Source organism: Perna viridis, chromosome 1 (genome assembly GCF_037379345.1).
Source record: "Perna viridis isolate PV_CMFRI_1.1 ecotype Kerala chromosome 1, ASM3737934v1, whole genome shotgun sequence".
In the NCBI taxonomy this organism is placed as follows: Eukaryota; Metazoa; Mollusca; class Bivalvia; order Mytilida; family Mytilidae; genus Perna; species Perna viridis.
The window spans coordinates 42822834-42845595 of NC_142445.1; the positions used below are offsets into that span (position 1 = coordinate 42822834).

Sequence of the window (22762 nt, forward strand, 5' to 3'; positions counted from 1 at the left end):
GAATATACTGAAGCCAGCACACAAACTAAATTTTAAATTGATTCTAAAAACTATTCCTTATATTTGCTAACCATGTACACAAAATTCAGACTTATGTCTTTTAAACAGGATGAGGACATATAATCCATCCCAATTTCTCAGACACTCTACATTGTCTACAACTGATAATTTTGCAGCTGCATACAAAATGTAAAATCATTCAAAGGAACAGTGTCCAAGTTTTAACAAATGTTAAGTGTGTACAGAGCAGTAAAACTTAATGCACCCAACAGCTTAATGCATGGAAGAAGAGCAAGTCAAATAAGGAGACAAAAAGTTCATACCTTAAAAAAAAAAGTGGTAAGAGGAGCCATGACAAAACCACCTTTATACATGTATTTCTGCTATGAATAAAATATGTCACAGGGTGCAGCTAGATACACCCACAGAGGTTAAACCCTGAACATATAGAAAAATATGGATACAAATTTCAAGCTAGACATAACTCTGAATTGTATTATGATTTTTGACACACAATATAGAGTTTGACCAGAATAGAAGTGATCAAATAACTTGCAATAAGACTATTAAAACAATTTATGCACAGACTAACAGATGGACAGACAATGTGTTTTCTACAGACCCAAAAATTTTAAACAATTCACCAAAGTTTCACAAGAATTGGTGGCAGCATTTTTGAGTTATTGTGCAAAATGTTAACGACCAACGCATGGACTACATTTTTCCATAACAAGTCCAGTCTAGAAAGTAAAAGAAGAGGACAGTATTTGTGTCTAATCAAGTATAAGATTTTTAAATAAAAAATTTATTCATTAACAATAAATTATCTTCATAAATAAAGGTTTGTATAAATATTCTTAACAATACAAGACATATCACAGATTCAAGTTTCATTATCTTTCAAAAAAGCATAGAAAGAGTACAACAATTTGTCACATAACACAAAAATAAAAGCCTTCAAAATGGACGGAATGTGAGGTAAATAGACTTCGCCAGAAAAAAAACTTACAGAAAAACATAATCACAAAAAAAAACCAACAAAAAAACAAGCACATACACATTATAATTTGTATACACTTGAAGAAAACATTTCAAGATTAAACTTCATTTAACAAAAAACAAGAAAATGTTTTCAAAATTCTAATATACCTAGAATGGCAAGGGTTAGATGAGTTCTCATCAGTATAAGATAATCACAACACACAATAATCACAATGGCTCAGTGCAGTAACCTGAAGTTAACTTAAGTAGCAGTCTCTCTCTCTCTATATATATATATCAGGCAGTGATTCATGCAAGGCAAAAACCCACGAAATTCATTTTTATTTCATATTCCGAAACAGTTACAGACCACATAATCTGTCCTAGTTTGTTATTCAGAGGTTTTGCCTTTGAATTAAAAAAAAACAAATAAATATTGTAAGAGTTATTGTTCTTGACTTGGTTGATTTAAGAGGAAGGAGAATGAAGGTTTTCCTCCAAAATACAGATCTGTGTGCAGAAAGGACTATAGTTACATAAAATTATGGCATAACTATCGTTTGTCAGGTGGCTTTTTCTTTTTCCTTGAATCACCACTACCATTGTCAATGTCAGAATTTTATATAGACTGGTACTTACAGATCTGTGTGTATACTGAACTTATTTTAAGCTATAACTATTTACATGAATAAATCAAAATATCGGTCATATACAGACAGATACATATAAATTAAATACAAAGCTGGCACAATTTTGCAATATATAATTAGTCAATTATATTGATAATACTGTTATTAAGGGTAGTTAAATTGATTGTGACTAGCTTTCTATCCCCTGGATGAACACGTCTTCACAATATGGCACATACGGCAGATTGTTGAGCACTGTGAAGAGAAAAAAAATACAAACAGTGACCATTTTGTGAAGACATGTTCATACCAACTAGAATTTATTCTCTGCTTATAATCATCTGTGGCAATTTTAATACAAATACTTTGAAATTCTGCATTTATTTGTTGTTGACCTGGTGTTATTCCACAGGGAAAAAATATCCATTAATATAGTCTACTGTTTTATCTTTTTAAAGCAGTATCTAGTTCTAAAAGTACACAGCCAAATGTTCAACACATGAGATCCATATTAAGAGCAACATATAGGTATCATATGAATCGAGCTTATATGATTAACATGTATCAAATTACATGTGAATGCCATATGGTTATGATATGATAATCATATGACTGATATGTAAATTATCATATGATTTTATGATTATCATATGAATCAAAGCAACATATGATTATCATAAGTGGCATTTTTGGCTGTGTATAAGCAATCTGTTTATTTCTAAACTAAAGGGTAAATCTTTTCTATGAACTAAATACATCAGTTCAATTTTTACATTTTTTATTTACAAAATGTTACTTGGATTGTAAAAAAAGTTTCTATATTATTTCAATGAAAATATAACTATCAAAAGAATACCAATTAGTAATTATCTTTGAGCAAGAAGAAATTGCAACCATGTGACTGTTTAATGACATATAACTGATGTACAAGTACATATTTATAAGTAACAATTAGTAACACAAAATACTACAGCTAATGGTAAGAATAATTTTAATACTGTAGATGTTCAAAATAAAGGTTTCAAATCATATTCTACTGACAACATGTACAAGTTACAAAAGAGTTCATCTACTACATATCTTGAAAATAAACTTATCAATGTAATTGATGCAGTTATTTTAAATGTATACTTAAAAAAAAAACAGATAGGAATGGGGTCAACATTTTAAGGTTATTATGACAATGCTTACCTTTTAGAAGTTGCTGGCTTGGAAGGTGCCTGCAAATATTACAAAGAAAATCATGAATACATTTTTATCTAAACAAAAACCTGTAAATTGTTACAAGTTAGCCTAAAAACATAATGTTTTAGTTAAAACATTATCACAACCACTGAGCGTATCAAAGAAATTGTATCCAATGTACAAAATCCTTGTATTTTTAATAGTAAATATATGATAAATATGGCTTATAATTCATATTATCATCAATTGTATACTTTTGCCATTGTTCTTACTGCCAGATATTTTTTTTATCTCAGGATGCTGCCATGATACTAAAAAATAGTATTTTCCAATGACATCATAGATTGACAGAATAATGTCAGTTTTGAATGCCTCGACAGAACATCACATCTTGCCCTGTTGGACTAACTGTGATATTTTCGGTCTCAACATCAAAAACTGTCATAATACTGTATGTATTTTTCTCAAGCTAACCATAACTTTACATTCACTATCAAAATGAACATCAAGTGCACAGAATGCTATGACAAATAATATTATATCTTTATGCATGGAAATCACTTTTTTACATGGTACTCACTGGATCTTTCTTTTTTTCCTGAAAAAGATAGAAAACATCAGTTTTACAAAACAAAAAACAAAAACTTACAAGATAATACAATGTGTATTGATACTGACATATTTTGTCAAAAATCATTTTTATTCTTGTGTCATATTCTATCATATATAACAGTAAGAAAATTCTAAAAGAATAGGAAGCAAACCCTGTCAACCCATATACTTTAAAAGTAATCTTCATTATTAGATTATTTTTCATTTTTGACCAAGTCATGCAATATAACCAACTTCGGTGCAATTTTTGCTTCATGAACTGCAAAGCTGTTTATGAACAAGTGTAAATTTTCATTAAGCTGGTTTTGCGAACTATGCTTGGTAAAAATTTAACAACAATCCCTATGGTTTAATTTTTAATTGATTCCAGTCCAAATTAAAGATTTGATTCTTAGTCAAAGAGTAATCAAGGGAACCAAGATTCTAGTGGAAATCAAATGAATGTAATCCAGGGAAAAAGACCAGACACTGAAAACAGATACACAACAAAGAACAAAAAATAACTAAAATAATACGTACAAAGTAACAAAAGTAAATGAGCAACTCGGACTCAACTAAAAACTGGGATTATGGACCAGATGCACCAATAGAGTAAGTGTCCTCTGCTTTTCTAGAAACACCAGCCGAGTTGCTCATAAAAAGTCAACTTTGTTTAGTTTAGGATTTTTAAAATCATGGACAGCAGACTCATTGACAGTACCAAATTACGGTAGTTAATACAAAATAACCCATGATTCCCTTGGGTCATAATGCTCATATAAATAGATCTATCACGATGTAGGACTAACATTTGCCATTGACTTTGAATCTAGTGGAAACTAAACATGGAAAAGATATCAGATTTGAATGCTACAAGAATAATAATAATCATGTGGAAACATGTATCTGATCATAAAAATATCTGAAATGCTTCTATAATATAGGTACTATTATTTAAAGTTCTTTGTAGAAATTGAATCAAGTTTCTGTTCCCTTGGCTCCCATTGCAATCTCCCAATCTTATGCCTGTACACCCAGTTGACATGGATATAACTGAAGAACTATTCAACGGAATGGAAGTAAATGTGAGTCGTGTATTACCTTAGGTCAAAAGGCCCAAATAAACTGGTCTATCATTACCTTAGGTCCTAATGCCCATATACACTGATCTACCATTACCTTAGGTCCTAATGCCCGTATAAACTGATCTATCACCAACCACTTCTCCTTTGTTTCCTCAACCTGCTTCCCTTTAAAAGGATCCCTTACTCTAATTTTAACTTCTAATTTACCACCAACTTGTTTTCTTCCCTCTGTTAACTGAAAAAAAACCAAACAAACAAACAAAAGATAACTTTAATATGCATAGTATCTTCATTTATAATTAGAGCATCATCAAAAAGTTTAACCTTTAAAACGTTTCAAGAATTCTGGTGAATCAAGTAAAATCATACATGTCCTACAGCTTTTTCATGCTTGTTTATCTTCCCCCATAAAATTGCATTTATACTAAGAGCAATTAAAAAATTCAAATAGTATGCATAGAGTTCATGAAGATTAAAGACAGGTAAGTTGTTGCAAATGGGGGAAGAAATTCCTTGTTGGAAATCATTACTTAACTACTTTTAAAAGAAGTGTCATCCCTTCATTTCTTAAAACAGTAGTGACTAATTTTGACTTAACATTAACATAATCATTGTTAATATGTGACTTACATCATAACTATCATGAACAGTACATTCGGAGTCTAAACCATGTAATTTTACTGTCACTGTGCCTAACAGCTTATCACTCTTCAAAAATCCTCTGAAAATATTCAGAATGAGAAAACGGAAATAACACATAAATCAACAGAGCTTTCAAGTGTTATAAATTTTGATTAGTGAAACAGAAGTTAGAATGTTAGAAATAAAATTTAAATCACAATATAAACTAAAATAACTAGATAGCAGTGATAATTGCAAATAATTTCTGAATTTAAATTACTTAAAAAAAACAACACCAAAGTTTGTCTGTTTGGTTTCTTCATACTTAATCAGCAGTCCTTCTTTAGTAATTCAAGTAAAATCTACTTACCTTTTATAAAATACTTCTAATTTAACAATTTTCCTCTCCACAATTCTAGCAAATGCTCTGGATTTTCTATTTATTTCTACTTTAAATGGTTGATTATATTCTGAAAGGTAAAATAGTGCTGTCAATATTTCTGTAACCTTCTACTATTTTTATCACAACATTTTGGCGTACTTTCACTTTGAAGACAACTTCAGCCCAGCTGTTGTTGACTAGAATTCAGACTAAGGAATTAAATCTGTTGTGTAGCTTTTCACATATTTCTAGTTGTATAGACAAACATTTATATATTTAGACTGCTGAATTGGTGTATATATATTTTAGTGAATACATATATTGATTTGATCCTGGTATCAAATATAGTAAATATCCTGAGTAAATATATTTTTTAGATTTTTAGTGGAGTCCGAGTTGCTCATTTGCTTTTGTTACTTTGTATGTATGATTTTAGTTACTTTATGTTCTTTGTTGTGTATGTCCATGTTTTCCATGTCGGGTCTTTGTCCCTGGAATACATTCTTTTGATTACCGCTATAACCTTGGTCCCCTTGATTACTCTTTGATTACCGCTATAACCATGGTCCCTTTGATTATTATTTGATTACCGCTGTAACCATGGTTCCCTTGATTATTCTTTGATTACCGCTATAACCATGGTTCCCTTGATTACTCTTTTGATGACCACTGTAACCATGGTTCCCTTGATTATTCTTTGATTACCGCTATAACCATGGTCCCCTTGATTATTCTCTGATTACCGCTGTAACCATGGTTCCCTTGATTACTCTTTGATTACCGCTGTAACCATGGTTTCCTTGATTACTCTTTTAGATCAAATTCCTCCAGTAGATATATATATATGTTTAACGTTAATTAAAGATTTCCATTACCAAGTTCACAATTATCCCTTTTTTTACTGAACTATTTACTTATTCTGTGTTTAATAAAATCATTATTATTATCAAAACACAACTGTGATATTTTGTTACAGAGTAAATGTAACATGTTTACAGATTTACGTTTGAGAAAATTGCACACATTACAGATTTTCATCATGAACTGTACACACAAACAATCCACTATGCAACACAAGTTCCTGACAATAGTTACAATTCCTAAATGAATGCAGTATGGATATTGTATTAGAATTATACATTATAACTACTAAAATTTTAATAACAGCTTCAGAAAAGATTTTGTTTAAAAGGTCTTCAATATAGAAATCAGATGAACAATACAGTTAAGTTGTAGCAATGTAATCACTACAAGTATAGTGGAGTAATAATGGCTAAAAAATAAAAAAAATAATAAAACGGTTAACCTTGAAGACCTTTGAATCCGGATCAAAAATGTACTTTCCATCATATAACTATTATACATGTAGGTCGTAAATCAATTTACATTTAAATTTACTTGGTTTATTTGGTTTTTTTTTACATGTAAATTTATCTGGATTGTTTGTTTTTTACATGTAAATTTATCTGGATTATTTGTTTTTTTTTTTTGTAAATTTAAAATTACCTGGATTATTAGTATCCTTAACAGTCTCTGATGTACCAACTTTTTTACAAGTAAATTTACCTGGATTTTTGTTTTTTACATGTAAATTTACCTGGATTATTTTTTTTTACATGTAAATTTACCTGGAATATTTGGTTTTTTTTACATGTAAATTTATCTGGATTATTAGTATCCTTAACAGTATCTGCTGTACCAACTTTTTTACAAGTAAATTTACCTGGATTTTTGTTTTTTACATGTAAATTTACCTGGATTTTTGTTTTTTACATGTAAATTTACCTGGATTATTTTTTTTTACATGTAAATTTACCTGGATTATTTTTTTTACATGTAAATTTACCTGGAATATTTTTTTTTTACATGTAAATTTACCTGGATTATTTTTTTTTACATGTAAATTTACCTGGAATATTTGTTTTTTACATGTAAATTTACCTGGATTATTAGTATCCTTAACAGTATCTGATGTACCAACTTTTTTACAAGTAAATTTACCTGGATTTTTGTTTTTACATGTAAATTTACCTGGATTATTTTTTTTTACATGTAAATTTACCTGGAATATTTGTTTTTTACATGTAAATTTACCTGGATTATTTTTTTTACATGTAAATTTACCTGGAATATTTGGTTTTTTTTACATGTAAATTTATCTGGATTATTAGTATCCTTAACAGTATCTGCTGTACCAACTTTTTTACAAGTAAATTTACCTGGATTTTTGTTTTTTACATGTAAATTTACCTGGATTATTTTTTTTTACATGTAAATTTACCTGGAATATTTGTTTTTTAACATGTAAATTTACCTGGATTATTTTTTTTACATGTAAATTTACCTGGAATATTTGTTTTTTACATGTAAATTTACCTGGATTATTTTTTTTTACATGTAAATTTACCTGGAATATTTGGTTTTTTTTACATGTAAATTTATCTGGATTATTAGTATCCTTAACAGTATCTGCTGTACCAACTTTTTTACAAGTAAATTTACCTGGATTTTTGTTTTTTACATGTAAATTTACCTGGATTATTTTTTTTTACATGTAAATTTACCTGGAATATTTGTTTTTTAACATGTAAATTTACCTGGATTATTTTTTTTACATGTAAATTTACCTGGAATATTTGTTTTTTACATGTAAATTTATCTGGATTATTTTTTTTTACATGTAAATTTACCTGGAATATTTGTTTTTTACATGTAAATTTACCTGGATTATTAGTATCCTTAACAGTATCTGATGTACCAACTTTTTTACAAGTAAATTTACCTGGATTTTTGTTTTTACATGTAAATTTACCTGGATTATTTTTTTTACATGTAAATTTACCTGGAATATTTGTTTTTTACATGTAAATTTACCTGGATTATTTTTTTTTTACATGTAAATTTACCTGGAATATTTGTTTTTTACATGTAAATTTACCTGGATTATTAGTATCCTTAACAGTATCTGATGTACCAACTTGTGGATCATCCTATCAAAAAAAAAAAAAAAAAAGAAACCAAATAAATGGATGTAAAATTGAGTAAATCACTACAAAGTTAACATGTATCTGGTTTATAAGTATTTCACTTGAGGATGGATTTGAAGAAATCCTCAGTTTGAGAAGTTTTATGAAACCACGCTACAATGCAACAATACTTCCAAAGCATCTACCTTATGACATGATAAAACTATACTTTGATACAAGTTCTTTCTTATTTAATACAAACTGCTAAATTACTATTACAACTGTTATTTTTCACGAGATAAATAACATACGAGTCATTGATATTTTTCTTTGCTTTCATAAGAACTTAAACATGAGGCTGTTTTAGTATCATTAAAAACAGACTTACCTGTGGGAAAGGGAATTCAAATTTGACATATGTATCCAAGTCTTTCTCAGAGTAACCTGGAAAACATTACCAATTTAGGTTTTAACAAGACCTTAAAATGTGCCAATCATCATTTTTTTCTGTGTTTTAAAGTGTAATAACTTAGAACCAAATAAATTGGAAAACATAGAAAAGCAGTAAACCATATGTAGGTCCTTCAAAAGACATATAAATTAATCACTTTAACCTAGAAATCTGTCTAGTCCCTTTGGTTTGGTTTAGACAGATGTTCAGTTTACCAAGGTTCAAAATGATTTCAATTAATATATAGGTACTTTAAAAAAATGCCCAGTTTAAACAGGGTTATGGATTATTCAGGGTTGGTTCAAACAAGTTCCACTCGGTTTTAAATTGTGTATATAGAAATGATATAAAAACAGCAGCCCTAAAGTACATGATACAGCTAACAATCAATTGGAAGTCCGATGGAAACAAAGAATCAGAAACAATGAACAATAAAAGACAGTCTACCAAAAACTGATAAAATCTGATTGATTGATTGTTGGGGTTTAATGCCTGAGCAGCAATGTTTCAGCTATATTCAGACAATGAACATGAAGTGGATGATAAAATGAACATGAAATGATGATGAAATGAAAAATGGGATGGGACACAAGGATAATGGAGTCAACAAATTTTGATTGCCACTGGAAATAGGGAGAGGTGGGTAGGGTCGGGCAATTTAGCCTCCTGTGGCGGAGCCCTATGGTTCCTACTCCGGGAGAATACCACAGTAGGTTTCTTTAACGTGCAAGGAACGTAACATCTTTCCCAGCACGGTGCACCACTATGGTTTGCGGTCAGGTTTTCCATATTATAGCCTGACAACCCCGGCATGTAACACGCCAGGGGTACCCCATTCCACCACCTGGGGCACACAACCCAGTTGCTCTGTGGGCAGAGCGCCTAGCCCCCCGGCTAGGGTTCTGAGCACTATTTAGTCGCCATTTACAACAAGCTTAGCGCTGCTGCAGGCCTATTCTTTTGAGACCCGGACCTGCACAGGTTGATGAAATCTGTAAAAGCATTTTTGAGTGATAATATTACATGCAGATTGATAAATTGACAGCTCTATACTTTATGAGACTTGTAAAAAGATTACATAAAAATATTTTGTTTAGACCACAATAAATCATTTACTGCAAAGCAGATTATTTTAGGTGTGCACCATATTATTTAAATAACATTCATTCCTTACATTTCAGTTTTAGTATCTAAATTAAATGAGTAGATCATAAAAAAAGGTTAATTATGCCATAGTCATGTCACAAAATTTGGTCTATGAGATGATTGCCTGAATATAGCTGAGATATTGCTGCTTCGGCGTTAAACCCCAACAATCAATCAATCAATCTACGAGATAGAAAAATTTTTTATCCAATCAGAAAGGGTGTTCCTTTTGAAATTAAATTAGTCTTCTATAGTAAAATGCAACTCTACTAAGACTGGCATTTAATCTGTAGTTTTGACCAGACAACAAGATAGATACATGTAACAAGAAACAATATTTACCTGAAGGTAGATTATATTGCAGACCTCTGACGATGGTCATTTCTAAATCATTTTCACCTAGATCTGTATTGCACCTGATATTAATTAAAACATAATATATCTTTAGAATAAAAAAATCATTAAGCTTAAGCATTATTTGGTTCTCTTTGACTTGTTGAATCTAATTTATAGGATATGACTTTCACATTTTATTTTATAAATTGTCAGTGGTCACTGATCAATAAATTTGGCATTTTTGTAATAATTACAGAATATTCAGTCATGAGTTGACAAGTAAAATTGTTAATTTCCATACACAGTAAAGTGGTGGCAGATCCAGGGAGTTCATTTCATTTTTGGTAATTTGAGCAAATTTTGACAAATGAGAAAATGCTATCCAGAAACCTATACATGATATCCGGATCTATCCCTGGTAAAGAAACTTACTTTACTAAAGAGAAGGTTCTGTTTTCATAATGAAACTTGGGTATAGGATCATTGTGTCTGAAGGCATTCTTTAATGATTCTAAATCTTTTCGACAACCTTTTTCCATCTTCTCAAACCTGTTAACAACAACAAAATGACATTCCACATTTAACTGTCATATAAAAAAATCAGTCTTAACAATAGGCATTGCAACACTTTACAAGTAATTTATATTCCTTTAATTGTTTCACCTGGTATTGCAATGATTACCAAGTAATTTATATTCGTTTAATTGTTTCATCTGGCATCTTTTCTTCTTTAGTTGTTCTGACAAGCATATAAACACATATAAGAAGCCTTGGTCAAAGGATAAAATAAAGATATAATAACGATATATATAACACTTACTTAGCTGATGATACTACATCACCAAGTTTCGTAAAGTTCTGTTGATTAGTTGCACAAGTCTGAAATGGAGAAAAAGTATATCAATAATGCAGAATTAATGTTAAGTCAGTCGATATGACCATTCAAAGTAAATGAATGGGTCAAATAAACAAACAAATAAACAGACAGACAAACAGACAATTTAAATAGTAAGTGGGGAATACTAGTTGACCAAAACATACAATACTCTAAGTGATATCAAATATGGTTTTACAGCACCAACCAAAAAAGCAGTAATGTCACAATCAGAAATAAATATATGGTAAAAAAAAAGAACTGTAATGGTAAATTCTGTGTATGCAAAAGCAGATTTCTGCTTTACAGTGGAAGAAAATCATGTCTGTGATATTAAACTCTGACAGTCGTACAGGTTGATAACTTTATAATAGAATGTTAATGTGTACCATATGACAATAAACTACCACGTGACATACCCTAATTTGTTGTATAAGATCCTGTTCTAGTTTCTGAAATACTTCAGTTCTGTCACCACTTAGTTCACAATCTTCTCGACTAACTGTAACTGTAGATGTCTCATGGTCCTCTGCAAGTGACGGTGGTATCTAAATAAGTTAAAATATTTTTATTCTCCAACTTTATATTATTGTAATGTCTGATGAAATAAGAAAAAAAAATCACTTGGGGCAAGCATTCAATATTTTAGCAATTATGTTTCAAACAGTTATAAATGAAATTTAACCGAAAGATTCACATTCTTTGAAGAACAATGAACATTAGAAGTTAGAAGCGAGAGATTTTTTCTTGTTTTGTGAAGAGAGAACACTAAAACAGCAAGACATTTAACATCTTTCTAATAAGATATCTGTCTCCTACCTGAGACATATCTACAGGAAGTCCAGATTCCGCTGCTAATATCATTGGCTCAAAACCCTACAAAACACATCAAACATTAATGTAATTACACTTTCTAAGGTATAATATTGTCATTATTTTAGAGGAGTTGTGGTCACAAGATTACAGACGTACATACTGGGACTATTAACAATTCCCTAAATCGTGCCACAGCAGGGGACAAAAAACCGAGAGATGTACATATAATTATTACAACAGTGACCTTCACCAAAGAAAAGAGCATTGATATCAAACTGAAATAAAACAAACATTCTGAGAGTATTGCATGGAAATAAAAGTCCCCTACATGTACCTACAGAAAAATCTGTTAATGAAAACAAAATGCAAACATCATGCATAATTTTTTACGGAAAGTAGTTGTGTAAAACTGAGTTTTTGTATTAATTTCAAAATCCAAGGGCTGTAACTCAGCAAAAAATTAACAGAACAAAAAAATTAAAACTTGATCTGCAACTTGTCATGGTTAAGTAATGTGACAAATATAAAATGCAATTCTGTAAGTATGACCATAAAAAAGTATGGAAAACTGATATGCTAAACTTAAGATGGATTGAATGCAGACCTAAAATATCTTTCAAAGAAAGTGGTTAGTATAGGGTTTATTATGAATGTGAAATACCTTAGCAATTCTAATATACTTTTTAGCTAGCTCTAGCTCATTATTTTTCTTGGCTTTAAGAGCTGCTGATCTGTACTCATTCATTCTGTCTGTCAAAAAGTGTGCAGTCTGTTCTGCCCGTGTTGATGGACTTCTCTTGAAAGCTAAAGATAAACAATACATTTCTACGATTGGATTCAAATAATTTAAACATACTTTTTCTATTTTCACTGTTTTTCTCCTCTTCAATTCAGTATTGTTCTGTTGTCTATATTATGTAATATGAATTTTAGCTATGACTATGACAGTGCATATACAGTGCAACACCATGTTGCTATGGGCGAAGTCTCATTCGGTGGGGAGAATGTGTGAGACGTTTTTCTGGGAAAGCTTAATACATTTCTACTCAAACAATATTTTCCAAATCATTATTTAATAAATAAATAAATATAAAATCGTATCCATCAACATTTTTTTTTTCCGAAACAGTTCATAAATAGTGTAAGGTAATTGCAGTTATGGTAAAGCTATGCAAGGCAAATTGGAATAAAAGTGCAATATTTTTTGCATTTAGTAAAGTTGTAATGTAAATGAATTAATTTCCGCAGTATACAAATTTACACTTTTTTATGGTCAAATAAAAATGAAAAAAGTACCTGCAAAAATGATTTTAACACTATGAAACACTTAGTGTGAAAGTTTTTTGATTTTTGGATACCAATTTTCATGGATAAGGAAAGAAACACAAGTTCATGGATTCTTGAATTCATGGTTTTGTGGTTCTTGGTATACACATCAATGGAAATCTCCTTTTCAATGGGAACAACATTTCGTGGTTTTGCCTACCCACGAAAACCATGAAAATTGGTATCCAACAAACAATAGTACTTTCACAGTATTTACATTTATATCATTGGATATGTTCACTTGAAAGAATTGGTGGAAATTAATACATTTACAATACTATTGTCAAGGGCATGCTACCTTATAAACAGCTGCAATTGTTGGTATCAAACCAGTCATCCAGTTGATTAAAAAATTGCAAAAACTTATACACTTTTCTCTAAAATTTAAATCTTGTATTTGATTTTAATATTTAGGGTGTTTACTTGTCAAAATCTTGCATTAAGTACAAAAAAAAATATTAAAAACAAGAAATAATTTATTTGAAATAAAATAAATTGTAACCCTTGACACTAGTGGCCTGCTCAGCACTATTTGTCCTCAGCCATCAAATTCTAAATATTTTACAAGTTTATAACAAGATGTACATGTGTGCCATGTATTTTAAGATAGATGGCACTTCTTTTCATTGAAAGAAATTTTCTATAGGTATGTAACCCAAGTGTGACACATGAACAGATGTACACACAACTGAAATCTAGATTTTCTAGTTGACATGAAATAAAACAAGTTTTTTTTTAAACTCCATGCAGAAAAGCAGATTCAAAGAACAAGAGAACCAAAGTGAGATACCTTCATCTTCCTCATCTGGCACTGTTAATAAAAAATTTAACATGAACTGATTTTTTTTTCTTCTGTACATTTCAAAGTTATGAAGATTTATTAATTGGGGGTATGCACTGAATAATGCAAAACAAACATTGTTTGACATAAAGAACTGAAACCTATGGCATGTAAGGTATCTCTTGTCATTTTCACTTTACCAAACTATATAAAACAAATTTTTCATGTCAAAATTTGTCTTTTGTTGTCACTCAATAGGGATTAATGGACAGAAAGCAGGATGACAAGAAATTTTGAAAATGTTCCATGTTTTTTTAAACAGTATATACTAACACATAGATATTGACAATAGTTTACTTCAAGTGACACACAATACCTACAAGGTTTGGCTTTCTGTGATACATTGCTAGGAGACTTATGTGGTGTCGTCTGCTGAGGAACTGGTACCTGCTTAGTTGGTGATGGGGTAGGCTTGCTCTGTACCTGTGGTTTAGGAGCAGCCACTGGAGCAGGACCAGACGGAACTGGTTTGGCTGGTGATGTTTCAGTAGGAAATGGGGCATAACCTGAAAAAAGAAATGTGACAAATATATTATTGCATAGGTTCAGTTAGTGCTTTTAGTTTTGCATTGTCAGTAGCAAAATTTCTGTAATCAGAAAAATTCTAAAAAGTTGAAACACTAAAAATTTAGTTTTTTTAAGAACAAGTTTAGTGATTTCCAAAGAATTTACCTGGTGGACATGGTAATTCCTCTAGATTGCACGGTTTTCCAGCCTTGTAAGCCTTTATAGCATCTGCATATTGCTGAAATAATAAAAAACACATTATCATTAGTATCTTCTTAAAAAATATTAAGTAAATATAAACTTATTAACTTATTTATACTTAATAATTCACACAAAACATACAAACCTTGTAATTCTGCCATGTCTCCTAGATTTTAACCCCTCCATCGAAGCCTTGAGCTCAGACATAAATACATTTTTAATTCTGCCATGTCTCCTAGATTTTAACCCCTCCATTGAAGCCTTGAGCTCAGACATACATACCTTTACAATTCTGCCATGTCTCCTAGATTTTAACCCCTCCATTGAAGCCTTGAGCTCAGACATACATACCTTTACAATTCTGCCATGTCTCCTAGATTTTAACCCCTCCATCGAAGCCTTGAGCTCAGACATACATACATTTTTAATTCTGCCATGTCTCCTAGATTTTAACCCCTCAATTGAAGCCTTGAGCTCAGACATACATACCTTTACAATTCTGCCATGTCTCCTAGATTTCAACCCATCCCTTGAAGCCTTGAGCTCAGGCATACAAACCTTTACAATTCTGCCATGTCTCCTAGCTTTTGACCCTTCTCCAGCAGCCTTAGCCTCTGACTCAGCTGATTTATATTTCTCTAGTCTTTGTTCTAATGCTTCTAATACAGTCTTTGGTGGATCAGGGGCTTTAAAGGCTTTCTTTGCTTCTAAAAATATAATTTTATTTCTATTCATGAGTCCATACAAAGGAGTCTCAGGCCTTTAAAAAAATAGAAGAGGGAAGCAGAAGGTTAATTAAGGAATATTTACCCATCTAATCATTCAACTTGATTTTCACCCTCACTTTCCTCTTATCTCAGAACATATGTGACTCCCATAACATGTTGATGAATTAAAAAATCTATTTCAGACTAAAATGAAAGTGTATAAAAAAGGAGTATTTTTCTAATGATAATTTATAAGAAAGAAAATATACTATGCCATAGTTATGCATTGTATGCAAAAATAAAAATTATCTGTATCTTGCTCTCAGCACTAGGCTCATGAGTATCACAGTTTATTGAGTTACCAATACTATGTTTTTAAGGAGGATATCAGCTGGAATATATGCCAGACTACCTTCTGAAAATGCTTATAGTTCCCTTGAAATAAAGAATGATTATAAAGATTATAAGCCAATCAAGTTTCAGAAGCCCTGACGCTGTTTTCATTATAAAATAATTGTGATATCTTACCCTCCGCACTAGGCTCAGGAATACTGTCTTCCTCCCCTGCTCCCTGATTTACTGACTGTTCTGTCCTTGATGTTGTTTGTACAGGAGCTGCCTGCTTCCTCCCTTTAAAAAATAAAATAGTCTGCTGGTTAAATAAATCTAAACAGACAATGCAAAAACAAGGAACCCATACATGCTGCAAGTTGAATAACTGCAATAGTTTTAGTTGACAGTAACAATACAACTAAATAGAATTTCAAGCAATATTAATTACACTTCAACAGGAAACTTGCTATCATATACATGTTAGATAATCTAATTTTGACCAAAAACTGAAATTACTCTTAACTTTTCATCACTTACATTTAATAAGTTTGAAAAAATCAGCCTTAAATAAATTAAAATAAATTAAAGATATTCATCTTCATTTTGCACGTACCTGCCTCAGGTGGTGGGGGTGGCATCTTAGATAAATCTATGGGCTGCCCTGCTAACAAAGCCTTCAACACATTGTCAAATTGCTGAAAGTAGGAAAAAAATAAATTATATGTATTATATACTGGTGTATATGTACATTTTCCTTTATTAAATAGCTAATTATATGACCTCAAATATTCTTTTTTGAAGAGGGACCAGGAAAGCTTATGTGTCATTTATGTGTAAGTTACCCACATGCAAATAAATACACATTTCTACATGCTCAATAAAGACATGAAAAACATATGTCAGTTTAAGGTTCCATTGGGTAATAAAATAGGGTATGTAGGTATAATCATTTTATTTTCTATTTAATTATTTTACATATACCCTTATGAGAGGATTTCTTTAATAGTGCTCAAGTAAAAAATGATAGTAAAAGCTTAGGCACAAAGTATAGGGTAAGTGGGTAACCTTAAACAGACATTTTTTTATTTCTTGGCCTTAAAAGAATATATTTGGTGACAAAGTGGAAAAAAATGGTATAAACAAGGTAAAGCTTTGAAAGGGCTTGTAAGTCTCACCAAACTTCACCAAAATGGGTCCCTAACTCCCATTGAAATGCATAGAAAAAGGCTGTTTATACAATAAAATCTTCTTTGAATAATAATGATGATAAAACTATGATACTAGACTATTTCTACACCATGATAAGTTCAGAAAATTTTAATGACTATTTGGTCATATTGATATACCTGGAATTAGCAAACTGAATACTGTAAATATATCAATTTTTGTGATTACTGATTTTCCTGGATCCTGTCAATATTCGTAGGTATCAATTTTTGTGGTTTCAAAAATATGATAAGCATTAAACAGTGTTAAAAATTAAACTTTTCTTTGTTTTCTCTTCACCCCAAAAATATGGAAATTAGTACACCACAACAATTAGCACGTTTACAGTATGTCTATGGTTTTTTTTGCATTCAACAAAAGAAATTTTGGATGAAAAATAAGTTGAGAATGAGACTTACAAGCCCTATTTATAGCAAGACTTTTACACTATTTAATAGGCAGTGTTCAATCTTTCAATGATATGAAAACACATTTTTTTGAATAACTGTTAGCAGAGTTCCAGTGAACTTACAACCAAATATGTACATGCACATTTTGACCTGTTTGAGATTCACATAACCTGTGAATTTTAGTACATGGTATTATTCTTACCTTAGATGTTTGCACATATTTCTTTGCAGTATTGATATCTCCTGAATGTTTGGCTTGTAAGGCAGCTGCTTTATATTGATCTCTTCTGGTTTCTAGTAATTTCTCAGTCTCTGTGTCTATAAAAGTACAGTAGCAACTAGATATTACTATCTTAACTTGAAAGCAGACATAAACAAAAAAACTAGTTGAAACGTTTTGTTTTCAAATTGATCATAAATAAAATGTCCATCATGGAGATCTCAATGCTTTATTCATGTTAGTCTTGATAATTCAAACCAAAGTATACCATTTGCTGTCTAGCTTCAATTCCAATTTTAACAAAAAGAACTCTTTTATTCCTTGTCTGAGTACATACACCATATGACATTGATGTCAAAACCTGTGGTCCTGATACACGACTTAAGACATTGATGTCAAATCCACTGGCCCTGATTAATTTGTAACCTGCATAGATATCAACCTATGGCCCTATGAAACCTACCATGTGATGACTGGAACTAACCTAAGGCCCTGTGAACCTACCATGTGATGACTGGAACTAACCTAAGGCCCTGCGAACCTACCATGTGATGACTGTGGAACTGGTTTATTACCATATCAAAACCTAAGGCCCTGTGAACCTATCATGTGATGACTGTGGAACTGATTTATTACCATATCAAAACATATGGTACTGTGAACTACCATGTGATGACTGTGGAACTGGTTTATTACCATATCAAAACCTAAGGCGCTGTGAACCTACCATGTGATGACTGTGGAACTGGTTTATTACCATATCAAAGCCTATGGCCCTGTGAACCTACCATGTGATGACTGTGGAACTGGTTTATTACCATATCAAAACATATGGCCATGTGAACCTACCATGTGATGACTGTGGAACTGGTTTATTACCATATCAAAACCTATGGCCCTGTGAACCTACCATGTGATGACTGTGGAACTGGTTTATTACCAGCCTCTAGTGCCTGTTGTTTTGGTGGGGAGGGACTTGGCTGTCTAGGTGCTGTTGTAGGTTCAAAGGTTGGCATTACTGTTGTTGTTGAATCTGCCTTGATTGGTTCTATAAAGAAATATTTAGTTTAGTTCATCTGTTTTCCAGGAGTTACCTAAAACTTGTTGACTTCTAAATTCTGCTAGAAGTGGTCTTTACTAAAACCAAATGTTTGTCAAATTTCAGAATATTGTACAATTCAGTAACATCCTATTTAAACCATCATAAAAATTAAAGTGTTTGCAAACATAAGCTGATCATAAGTAGAAGTTCATTTTTAATTAATTTTCAAAATTTATACAAATAGTATCTTTTTATTTTTTAAAGAAAAACTAGGCAATAAAAAGAACAAACCTGAATTTTGTGAAGACCCACCATTGACAGCAATTAATGGCGGAATTTCACTTTGATCAATCATCTTTCCTTGCTGTGCTTTCTTCAATAATCCTTGAATGGTCTGAAAATAAGCTACAGGTATTGTTATCCATCGACACATTACTAAAGTAATATACAAGCAAACCAAAAACGAATCTATGTACAAAGCATTTTTTTTCAAATTAAGTAATAATCCACTTATAGAAATCCTTAGAGAATTGAGGCATGTTCTACATAGGGATTATGGATGCAAAATTGGGTATCCCATATAGGTTTAGGGATGCAATATAGGGTTAGTGGTATGCAAAGTCAAATGCAAAATAAAAAAAAAAAGTAGGAAACCTCCTTAGGTAATTTACTAGAAACCTGACTAAGAGATTTTTAAACTTTCAAACTTTAATAAAATATCTATGAAATGACAGAACATTCAACTTTCATTGATAATTGTCCAGTTAACTAAATGAACCCCAGACATTTCACTGGGTAATGGATATTCAATCAAGGGGACACCAAATTTATTCCCTGAAGTGAACTATATAACTTGCTGCAATACAGAATACCTAATACACAAATTAATTCACAGATGCCTTACTGTAAGTTGTTTGAAAAATTCATCAATCTGTTATTTTACCTGAAGGCCTCTGTCATATCTTCTTTGCTTTGAGGTATCTCCAACTTTCTTAGCATTTTCTATCCCAGCTTCATACATAGACAGCCTCTCAACCAAGATGATTACTTGATCCTCTGAGCTACCAGTGGCCTGAGGCATAGGTTGAGGTTTACTACTTGAAGAAGTATCTTCTTCATCACCAGATAAGCCTTCAAGTTCAGCCTTAAGAAGAAATCAAGTAAAGGTTTCTATAAGTATAGTATTTCTACCGATGAGACTGACTAAAACTGATTTTGTTAGACAGGAAAAATATTTCAAATGTTGACTGAACTATCCTCAGGTTCAAATAATCCACACTGTACCTTATAATACATGTTGCATATAATAAAACAAGAAAAGCATATTCTAAATTTCATATTAAAACTAAATTTTGTATAAAACGAAATAATGACAAACATCAAAACAAAGAAAGGAACCTCACAAGTAACTCTGGGTCTTCTGTGTCAGACACTTCTTCATCATCAATGTCATCCATATCAGCCATTTTGGAATACTTGTCAAGGTCAGCCATAGTAAGTGCTGTAAATTGAAAAGAACTTGACATTTTATATACACAAAATGAAGAATCTCAAAATTATATAAATAGAACATTTTGCAGGGTGCAGCTGCATATATATGATGCAGAAGTCAAACCATGAACAGTTGTTATAAGTATGGACACAATAAAACTTAAATTTAATACAGTTCTTACTGGACAAGATTCTGACCAGAATCAATTAAAAATTTTGCAGTTAGATGTAAGAAATAAGCAATTTATACAATCTTGAAGAAAACACTTCTTTCTAACCACATTTTGGCTCTTCTTAATTCCTTAACCTTAAGGCTTTAGGACCACAATCCTTTAATTGAATTGCAACTGTCCTTTTGTGGTATGGAAACTAGTTTAACAATTTCAAATAATGTCTTACACTTCTAATAAATTATTTCCTTGAAACCAGAAAAATGCCTGTTTTGGCCCCCTAATTCAAGATGTATCACCTCAGAATTCAATCCAAGTGGCATGGAACATTGTGATAAAATTAGATACAATTAAAATTTTAATACAATGTGTATAAATAGTAGATTCAAATTATTGGTAATTAGAGTTTCTTACGTTTAGCTTTTTGTTTTGTTTTAGGTCTCCCTCCTCCATCCTGCCCCTGAAGTGCCATGAGTTCTGCCTCTAAATCTTCATCATTATCAATATCACCATACATCATGTTCTCAATGTCACCTAAACCCATCTAAAATACAAAATAGAGTATTATATTACATGTATAAATAATAAATATGTTTGTTCATTTCAAAAGAAAAGCATGCAACCAGTCTTAATTAAATTCTATCAGAAAATGATGGGCTTTGGGTCCTAAATATTCAAGATGCTAGACTGAAGCAGCTTTTAGAGTTTTTATTTTATCCGGAGTTGCTTTAGTACAAAGTCAGAAATCCACAAAATAAGTTTCTTCCCGTTTAATTGCAATATTGCCAGATATTTACTGAGGGAAGACTGTGTAACATATTCTTGTATTTGCACATAGGCTTTATAATCGTTGGCAGCATTTGAATATTGAGCACATCTCCATGGCAACATGCACCTGCAAGTTAATGGGATGCAGAATGATGAGAACATTGTTCAGGAGTTATATGTCACGGAAAGAATGTAAAATAACAATAAAACTACCCAATAAATATTTGAAGAACAAACACAATTTCTTGAATGTCTGAAAATTTAACTTAAATAGCAAAAGAGGATGGGAATTAGGTACAATGTTTACAATGTTGTCCCTTTTACTTTCGTCCCAAACTTACAAAGACAAACAATATTAAAATGCCAAAATTAAAGGTAATAAACATATGCATTTGCGGTTCATAACACATATTTATATATTTTAATAATAATTCATATATTTTAATTTTAATTCAAATAAATATGAAAAGTCAATATTAGTACTGCTCATGCATGTGCCTACAATGAATTGCCTTTACTGAAAAAAAATTGCTGTGCTCACATATAGGCAATGCCTACTGGTACTCCATTTTATTTCTTTGTTGTCAAACATCAATTACTTGCAATAATGTTAATGTTACTTCCAACTGATGAATACATTTTCTTTAAATACATGTATTTGTGTGATTTTTGTATACATGTGTGTTTGCAATGGTACTGGATTGGCTTTGTGTATACAGATTCTGAACTAATCATTCAAATGAAAATAAACTCTCAATACTCAGTAATAATATTCTTCCATGTACTTTTTTGGTACATGTTTGTGGGCGCTTAAATAAAAATAGTAAATAAATTTCAGATCTTAAATCTCCCATACCAATTTTGTTTAGTTCTTAGACCTCATTCATTCTGTATCATGTATTTAATGGCAATCCAAACTGGAGCCGTATTAAGTGCATATTGTGTTCATATTTGCCAAAAACTGTATATGTACCCTGGATAACATTAGCTTGCAGATCTTGCTACTTTGATGTGTTTCTGTAAAGCATTATTTCTTTAGTATCTTTATATTCTTTATTTCCTATCTAAATCTCTTAAAAGTCAAATTAATGATTCAATATTCAGTATGCTCAAGAACAGCACTGTTCTCAGTCTGAACAAATAATTGATTGATAGTGGTTTAATTTCAAATGGCAAACCTTTCGTAAATTTAACAGACCCTGCTTTAAACTAGTCAGACACACTAAGCCTGAGTTTTCTTGTGCTAGCTCACAGAAGTAACAGCCCACTTGGACACATCATTCTGACTACAAATCCCTCTATGCATATAGGTGTTATATTTTGTAACTCTCCCGCTTACAGTAGGAGCCTCCCTATATTTTCCAAAATCTTCTACTTCCATCTCTGTCTCCCAGCTTTCAGAATTTATCAGTGTTTATCTAAGTGACAAAGTTACACAAATCCCTGTCAAGATTCAGGATTCTTTATTTCACTCAGA

At 31.2% G+C, this 22762-nt stretch overlaps 1 protein-coding gene across 6 annotated transcripts in view; it reads right to left on the bottom strand.

Annotated features, from left to right (window-relative positions):
* LOC148628857 (coiled-coil and C2 domain-containing protein 1-like) overlaps nucleotides 1–22762 on the bottom strand; it is a 28106-nt gene that overhangs the window by 4362 nt on the left and 982 nt on the right. Inside the window, exons 2-27 of one of the 6 annotated variants that reach the window (XM_088595814.1) lie at nucleotides 20932–21061; nucleotides 20260–20357; nucleotides 19800–20000; nucleotides 19148–19250; nucleotides 18725–18862; nucleotides 17797–17912; nucleotides 16592–16673; nucleotides 16174–16275; nucleotides 15497–15645; nucleotides 14903–14975; nucleotides 14551–14736; nucleotides 14180–14200; nucleotides 12725–12867; nucleotides 12067–12123; nucleotides 11667–11795; nucleotides 11194–11252; nucleotides 10806–10922; nucleotides 10380–10453; nucleotides 8829–8884; nucleotides 8413–8464; nucleotides 5463–5562; nucleotides 5102–5192; nucleotides 4566–4706; nucleotides 3376–3393; nucleotides 2802–2830; nucleotides 1307–1865 (exon numbers count right to left, since the gene is read on the bottom strand). In XM_088595814.1, coding sequence (XP_088451940.1) covers nucleotides 1832–1865; nucleotides 2802–2830; nucleotides 3376–3393; nucleotides 4566–4706; nucleotides 5102–5192; nucleotides 5463–5562; nucleotides 8413–8464; nucleotides 8829–8884; nucleotides 10380–10453; nucleotides 10806–10922; nucleotides 11194–11252; nucleotides 11667–11795; nucleotides 12067–12123; nucleotides 12725–12867; nucleotides 14180–14200; nucleotides 14551–14736; nucleotides 14903–14975; nucleotides 15497–15645; nucleotides 16174–16275; nucleotides 16592–16673; nucleotides 17797–17912; nucleotides 18725–18862; nucleotides 19148–19250; nucleotides 19800–20000; nucleotides 20260–20357; nucleotides 20932–21061 — 2499 coding nt within the window. In that variant the 3' untranslated portion in view covers nucleotides 1307–1831. Of the gene's footprint in view, nucleotides 1–1306; nucleotides 1866–2801; nucleotides 2831–3375; nucleotides 3394–4526; nucleotides 4707–5101; nucleotides 5193–5462; nucleotides 5563–8412; nucleotides 8465–8828; nucleotides 8885–10379; nucleotides 10454–10805; nucleotides 10923–11193; nucleotides 11253–11666; nucleotides 11796–12066; nucleotides 12124–12724; nucleotides 12868–14179; nucleotides 14201–14550; nucleotides 14737–14902; nucleotides 14976–15496; nucleotides 15646–16173; nucleotides 16276–16591; nucleotides 16674–17796; nucleotides 17913–18724; nucleotides 18863–19147; nucleotides 19251–19799; nucleotides 20001–20259; nucleotides 20358–20931; nucleotides 21062–22762 lie in introns of those variants that run through there. The other 5 variants (XM_088595805.1, XM_088595791.1, XM_088595775.1 and 2 more) reach the window with 5 other exon arrangements.